Raw genomic sequence first — 8,258 nt, forward strand, 5'->3', positions numbered from 1 at the left:
ATGCCTATCTTTGCTTCTGTTAATATCTATACTCCTATATCCCTTTACCTTCTTCTCATGGTTCACACTACTCTTGCATTTGCTTCCTCATCCTTCTTTACACAGTTACCAGCTTTCAGTAGTCTTTGATGCCAACTCCTACCCAAAACCTCTCTCTATACTTGTTCTACGAAGTGATTGGAATGAAAAACTTTGGAAGCTTTTCCCATTAAATCAAAGCTAAAGGAAATTTAATTAGAAAGCAATACAATTTTAATATTGACCTTATCTATCCCAGTAGAATTATCACACCCCCGATCCTTATCAGATGTCAGATGTCCAATTAAGACTATGAAGCCTTTGGGGCAAACGTAGCCTCTTCCTTCATGTTACACAGAGCCACAGCACCTAGACCAATCCTTATGTTAAGAAAAACACCTCAGAAAGTCAAAGAACTTGGTTTTGCCGAGGGCAACACCACTCCACTGTGATTTGGAAATTACCAGAGAAGTTAAAAGTCCTCACTCTCTGAAACTTCAAAATGCAAGAACAGGGTTCCTCTCAAGAGAAACAATGTCTGACCATGTCTGAGAAGAGAGGAGCTGGGTACAGAATGCACCGAAAAGGTTTTTCCATGGTATCTCTAGCTCCTTCCTGCCTCAAATCTCCAAAGCCATCACTTATCCACTTCAAAACAGCAGGAGAGTCACTTCTTTTTTCCTCCTCTCTCCAGAAGGAGCACAGCAGAAATAAACCTCGAGTGATAAATTATGCACCACTTTTGTGTGGCTGCCTCTTGGCCAGACGGGAAATTTTTCTCCCAAAGCCTTTTGTTTCCAGCTTTGATCCCAGTGTTGGATCCACTCTGTTCAGCATGGAGGTGAAGGGAGAGCTGACACAGGCCAAGTTCAGGCTTACTGCAAGTCACAGTCAGATCTTCCATTAGCCTTCGCCCCTCCCCCTTTCCAACTGGAACTCTCCTTGAGTTTGAAAAGATCCTATTAAACATTTTCCAGAGGGCCTTACAGAGGATACATTATTTTGATGGATGCTGGGGCTAAAGGAGGAGGATTTCTAAGTACAGTGAAATAATGGAGTTTATTCTAATGGGTTTAAGAGATGCCCGGGGGCACCAAGTAAGTTCCTTCTCTGCAAATCAAAAACACAGAAGACCAGAAAATGGAGCCGAACAACTGAACGCCAGGAAGCGGGGAAATTGGGCTCTATTTAACTGCTGCTCTTGGTTACAGCCAACTTCAGGCTGCTTGGAAAAACAGCACACACACATATCACTGGCACAAACTTAACAGGAGGAAACAAAGAGACAACAGGGGTCAAACTGGGGGTGGCAAGTAGGAGAAGGATGCAAGGCTGGGTCCCCACCCCCTACCAGAGAGTCGGATCAATTATCCTTGAATACTAACAAGATTTCTGATTAAAGAACTGCTGCTATGCAATAGAAACAGAAAGCTCCAGCAGCTGGGAGGGGCTGTCAGGCAGTAACAAAGAGACACAGAAGACTATGCCCTGCTAGGGCACACTGAGGAAGTCACCATGCTGGTAGCCAGGAGAGGGGTCTCCCCTGCCTGGAGTCATGATAACGTCTCACTCCTGGTAGATTTAACTTCAAGAGTAAAATTCCACCTTGACCCTACAGAACATGGGGGCTGTTTTCAGGCAAATACGTTATCTACTGGAAGCTTTGCTGGACAACAGTTCTTTATACAACCTCATCATTACAGTACAGGAAGGTGAATTCTATTCTAACTCTAATCCATTCAGGGAAAAAATCTGGTGCTTTTTACTTCTGAATATTGCAACACCAGAAAGTTGCTATCAACATACAACAGCTTGAGAAACAAGATCTGTGCTGTCTTTGGTCATACATTTTTTGACATAACTGCAACTGGCAGTACAAACACTGAATACGCATCTACATTGCTGTCTGTTAATCTTAATGGTTTGTGACTTGCTGACTGGTGGCTAATACCAGAAGAACCTAATCACCTAAGAACCTCATGACAGACAAAGCTTCTGTTACTACTTTTTCAACCCACAGGTATGCTAACATGCTTATACCAGAATGCTTAATGTATCTCATACCGTCAGTATCAGATTCATGATACTTCAATTCCCTTTTTTTCTTTGTCTTCTATATTAACTTACCTAATTCCCCGACATGAGAAATTTCGGTCATTCACAATTCAGCACTACAAAATCCAACAAACATCAGCTCCATTTGATGTTAATAAAGTCTTTATGAAAACTTATTTTCCTGCCTGTACACAGTGAGCCTATTTTCATCTAGGGTCACAACAGCCGAGGAGATCTGCTGCTCATAGAAAGACTGATTGCAGCTCAAGAGTCCCTCAGACAAAATGTAAAGGCTGGAACACTTCAGCACCTAAAAGACAGCTCTGCATAAGAGAGGCAAAAAAACATGCCTGGAAAGCTGAAAAACCTGAACATGAATTCACTCTCAACAGGAGGGCAGTCAAATACTCCCAGGTAACAGTCCCAGAGCAACCAGATGAACAGAATGAATAAACCACAATTCTACAGAATAACAAGCTCCTGCATCCTTACTATCTTTAGAACAGGGAAATGGAAATCTACAGACAGAAGAAAGAAGAGATTCAAGGAGCATTACAGTGCCCAGTTTTCACTCAGCAGAGACAACAAAATCCCATAAAAGAGTAATACGTAACCTAACAGCAATGGCAAAGAACCATTGACACCGCAGACACAAAAGAGCCTAACCATCAAGGACACAAGATTCGTGGATGACAATTACATTTAATGTTTTCTGCCATGATTTGTGTGAAACACAGATAGCCGCTAAATACAGTATGCCATTTAAAGGAGTGGGTTTGTTGTAGGCCAGAGCTCTGGCTCTGGATGTTTTACCACGTAAAGTCAGATACCTTAAAAGATCATCAGTTTAAGTCTACATATATACCATCTGACTATGTAAACCCATATAAGAAAATATCACAAAGAGCTAAACCAAAAATAACAGAGAACTAGAGAAATTTAGTATCCACCTTTCTTTTACATTTCTTTTAATAACACTATTTACCAATTCACCCTTTCCAACAGAGTCAGTAAAATTTCTGTGGATTTATGATCTTTTGACCATCAGCAAGAGAAATGTAAGTATTATTAAAAAGAGAAATAGTCACAAGCAGCAAAGGAATTCAATGAAGCTGCAGAACATGTACTTACTATATAAACCTATTTTTAAAACCTTGACTGGTTTTTAAGATAATATCTCTTTATCAGCTTTTATAAGTGTTATGAAGCATACATTCTATTGTGTTCGACGGTAAGTTGCATTCTAGGGCAAATGGAGTTGGCCTTGGGCAAGACAATTTCTACTTCACTTCCCACATTTACAAAACAAGGATAATATTTGCCTATTTCACAAGAGTGCACGAAGATTCAAGAGCACTATCAGACTACAGATCATTCTCATAGAATAATGTTTTAACTATTTTTTAATGTTAATTTCACTAGTCTGGAGAGCATTTACAAGTAAATGCAAAATACAAATCACTTTGATTTCTTTCTAGTTAACATACAGCACGTACTGTTTTCTGGTTTGAACTACAAACAACTGGATAATGTTTGTATCTAACCACTTTTTCCTTTTGTAATTTCAAGGAATACAATGTAGAAAAACAACTACCAGTTTTCTGCAATCACATTTTGTGGCCCATAGGAAGAGAATATCCCTTTTCAAGGGTCACAAGACATTCTGGAAATGCAAACACTTTATGCAACTATACACCTATTAATTTTCTTGCTGCATACACCCACACTCCCAAGATACAAGAGTTTCTCTATTGCAGAAAAGAGTGCTATAGCACACAACTGAAAGCTTCTAGAAAGAGAATATAAAAGAAAATTGCTTATATACACTAAATAAAACAATAATGCTAACTTCATACTGGAAGATTTATGCCATATGCTTTTCCACTATGTTTCAGTAGACAGAATTGTCAAAATCAAAACAAAAAACCATCACTTGTCACCGCCTGCAGCAAGTTGCTCTTCATTTTAGAAATATAGGGAATGCTACTCAATGCCATCACCACTGTGGAAAAAGAAAAGTCAAGATAATTCAGGGCGATCAAGAGATCTCTGAATATCATCCCAACTGATGATTCAGGAAACCCTGGCACTCTCAGCACACCCACAAAGGTCATCATCAGCTCCAAGCTGACAATAAGAAAATGGGTGCTTTGCACTTGGCTAATAGCTGCAGAGCCAACAGCAATGCCAAGCACAGGCAGTTGAAACTGTGATTCCCACTGCAAAATATACTTCCACAGAAGTAACACATTAAGGTTTCCAACTACAAGACATAGTCAAGATGTTTCAGAAGTGAAGCTCTGATATTAGCTATGTATTGTTCTGGCAGAGCTCCAGGAGCCAAAACAGCAAACCCATCAGCCAGACGGGTTCTGTGACATTCTGTATTCATACTTACACAGACCATCTTAACACCAGGTCCTCCTTTGCTCCAGCCACCAGCACTGCATGACATTCCCTCTCTATACCTGTTTTTACGTGCAATGCACTTTTCCAAGAGCTCAAGATACTTGCAGACCTCTTGTTGGTTTGGGGATTTTTTGGCACAGACTTCTCCAGTTTGATCTGCTACTATCCCCAACAAAAGAGTCAAAGGTCAGTCTTGCAGATTTGTTTGCTTTACACTCTCCTGTACTGAGGCAGAGCAGTAAATGACCAAGTGTTTCTAACAGCTTACCTGTTTGGCATCACAACTTCCGTGAATGCTTTATGACAGTTAAGCTGCACACCACCCCGACAGCTACTTCTAAGGGACAACTTCAAAAATTTTCTAGCTAAGTGAAAGAACACTGACTCATCATAAATTTTGGCATTTTCTCTGCCACCTCCATCCTGGTATCTCCTCATGCTTTTCCCTACTTCAAATAGGAAAAAGTTTGCTCAGGAATTTTGTCCTTATTGGAAAATTGTGTCTTTATTTCCTCATATTTTGATGAAGGAACAAGGATATTCAGTTCTGGAAGCAGCTGGCACATCCAATCATAAACCTACATAAACCTACAAGAGGATACAAAAGTGCACTGATAGGAAAACTACTTGAAAGAGAAACAAACTGCCATTAAAAAAAAGCATCCTAGAGACATCAAGGAACAACCACCTAATAGCAAACTTGCATTTTACAATCAGACATCCCCCACATGGCTGTTAACAGCCCAGACACATTAACTAGGAGCACCTGGGTAACAGCCAAAATAAAACACATCCAGATCTGTACCTACACTAAGATCTATCTTTTAGATCCTTCTCAGTCCTAGAGGGCGGCTAAGTATCTGTGTGGCATTTGGGAACTCAAGAGTACTTCTGGTTCCTAAAAATCAGGCTTTCTGATATGCAGAACTACAGCCCTCTCTAGTCAGTCTATCCAAGCTAGCTTAGCACATTCTTCAAAGCTGCCTGCAATTAGTTTTTTTGTTAAAAGAGAAATAATATTACTTGAAACCCGAACTTCCTATGATTGTGCCCCAGGGGCAATACTTGTAGAATGATGGAGGTCAGCAGCAATACTGCAAATGCTTCCTGTAATTTCAGAGTAGCACAGGAGAAAACGGATGGGTGAAATTATACAGCAGCTGCCAAAGCAGTGAAGGGAAAGAAATGAGGTACGTATCTCCTCTCCACACCCCTCCCCCAAAAGCCTTCTAACTCTTTATAAACAATTTTGTGAACCGTTTAGATGTTTTCTTCTCCACCGGGCGCGCTTGTAAAATCAAGAACCACAGCACAAGACGAAGAAACAGCAGATGTCAGTTGATAGAGCAACCACAAAACTAAAGTTTTCATGGAGAGACTTCATGAGACTACCTCCCGGCTCGCTAAGAGCGCAGCGAAACCCTCTCCTCATCACTATTTTTGGTACTCCTGCTCTGACCCCGCTGTGCCAGGGCGCTGCGGGAGGACTCCCAGTCCCCGCCGAGGCGAGGCAGGTAGCCCCGGGCGCCACCGCGGAGCCGGGCTGTACCTTTAAGGGGCCCGTCGCGGCGGGTGCGCGGCTGCATTCCTGCTCCGGAGCGGCGGCTGTCCCGACACGCCGGGCACGGCAGCCTGCGAGGCAACCTGCGCGCCCGCCCCGGCCCGGCCCGCCGCTCGCACCGCGGGAACAAAGCCCGCGCCCGCCGCCGCCAAACTTCCGCGGGGGGCAGCGACCGCGTGGGCGCTCCCAGGGCAGCGCCTCTCCGCGCCCCGCGCTCCGGCCTGCCGGGGCACTCCGTCGGCTCCAGCCCGCCGCGACACGGCGAAGGCGAGAGCCCCGCGTCCGGGCGCGGGACGGGGCGCGGACAAAGCGCGGCGGGGCGGCGCAGGGCAGGGCCCCCCGCCCGGCGGGCGCGGGCAGGTGAGCGGCGCGCCGGGCAGGGCTCTCCGCCCGGGCACGGATCGCCGCCGCCGAGCCCGGGACGACGGCTGGGCCCCCCGCGCTGCCGCGGGGCAGAGCGTGCCGCGGCAGCCGCTTACCTCTGGAGCGGAGCAGCGCTCCCAGCAGCACCAGCAGGAGCTGCGGAGGCGCGGGCAGGAGACAACCCCCGCCGCGCCGCCTCATGGTGGCAGCGCCCCGGCCCCGTGCCCGGGCCGCCCGCACCGACGTCGCGGGCGCCTCCTGCGCGGAGCACCCCGACACGACCCCCGCTCCCTCCGTCCGCAGCCGCGGCACTCCGGGGCCGGGGGCTCCCTCCCCGCTCCGCCCGCCCAGGCCCGGCCCCGAAGGAGGAGCTCCGCCGGGGCAGCCCCCGCCCCGCTCCCCCCAGCGCTGAGGCACTTCGCAAACTTTCGGCGCGGCAGAGGCGGTCCCGCGGCGGAGGCTCCGCGGCGAGACACGCACTGACATTGCCCGTCACCTCGGCGAGACCCTTGGACTCGCCCAGAGCCCCCAGACCCACTCAGCCCTTGCCCCCGGTACAGCTCCCTCACCGCGGGCGGGGAAGCCCTTCATAAAGCGGCCGTCGGTGTCGGCTGTCCCTGTCCCAACTCCCGCAGCATCGCCAGGTAACATTGCTCCGGGCTCTCGGCTGGCCGCAGCAGGGCTGTCCGCTATCATCCGATCCCAGCGCGTTGCCACCGATTCTCGACTTGTGCGAGCTTGCTGTACCCAGGGCACATCGCAGAGCCCTTCTCCCCGTCCCGTCCCCGTTTGCCAAACTCCCTTTGAAAGGGAAACGTTCAGGAGCCCTTTGCTCAGCAAGCATGTTGCTACCTATAAGAAACGTCTGATTTTTCCCTCCGTTCGTGACAATATTCTGCTATTTGGTGTTTTCATTATAGCCGCGGTGTCCGAAGACAGCTGACTACGTATGAATCTCAGGTACCCTAAAAAGAGATTTAGGGTCGTTTCCTGCAGGAGTAGAAATGAACTCTTGGACAATTCGCTTCTATGCTGCACTAAAAAGCAGACGGGCTTTCTCTGGAGATCACCCTTAGAGCCAGTTTTATGATCCTTTTGGCATGATTTGACATTTTAATGCATAGAGTTGACAATGCAAAGAACTGTTGTTAAATAATTAACCTCAGTTGATTTCAAAGTATTAACTTCAACAGAAAGCTGACTCAGTTAGTCCAAACCTTGGACCACAGGGGAAGATGAGAATTTTGTCAAATTGACTCCAAGGGCCAGTAATAGAAATGGTCTTATTTAAAGCCTTCCCATAGATTAATCCAGAGGAAGCTGCAATTAATCCCATCCTTTAAACAATCACAAGACTAAGAAAATGGCACAGCATGTGATTGAATTATGCCACTCCTATTAATTAAGTGTAAAATGGTGAAGACAAGGGGTATTATTAAAAATGTCAATGTAAAATTAAAACAGGGACTGAGTCTTGACAAATTGTGCTCAGTGAAAAGAGAAAATAATCCAACACAGCTTCACTGAGGAGAACTCCCATGAGTAGTAACACCACAAGAAACAATAAGCAGCAAACCATGTTTAAAGTCTTCTGCCACCAAAATTTTTAAAAAGCAGATTTTTCTTTATATGCACAACCACTGCCTCAAGATAGGAATAGATCCATGTTAGTGCAAGATAGGCAAAGTGTACAAACTTGCAGAAGAGTAACAACAAATACAGGTAGTCAAGAGGGACTGGTTGAGGTGAAGAGATTAAAAAACTTCTCTATTCTAATATTGACTTGGAGTCATTGACAGACTGATGTACTGAAAGCATACGCAATTACTGTAAAGTAATAAACTCCAAGGTA

At 45.8% G+C, this 8,258-nt stretch overlaps 1 protein-coding gene across 1 annotated transcript in view; it reads right to left on the reverse strand.

The window, feature by feature from the left end:
- The window catches only part of LRP4 (LDL receptor related protein 4), a gene marked incomplete at its 5' end in the record, with an annotated part of 80,125 nt that extends 73,518 nt beyond the window's left edge, over window positions 1-6,607 (reverse strand). Inside the window, one exon of the mRNA XM_084207056.1 lies at window positions 6,523-6,607. Coding sequence (XP_084063182.1) covers window positions 6,523-6,607 — 85 coding nt within the window. The remainder of the gene's footprint in view (window positions 1-6,522) is intronic.
- Window positions 6,608-8,258: the final 1,651 nt, after the last annotated feature.

Source organism: Fringilla coelebs (genome assembly GCF_963513975.1).
Source record: "Fringilla coelebs genome assembly, chromosome: 6".
NCBI lineage: Eukaryota > Metazoa > Chordata > Aves > Passeriformes > Fringillidae > Fringilla > Fringilla coelebs.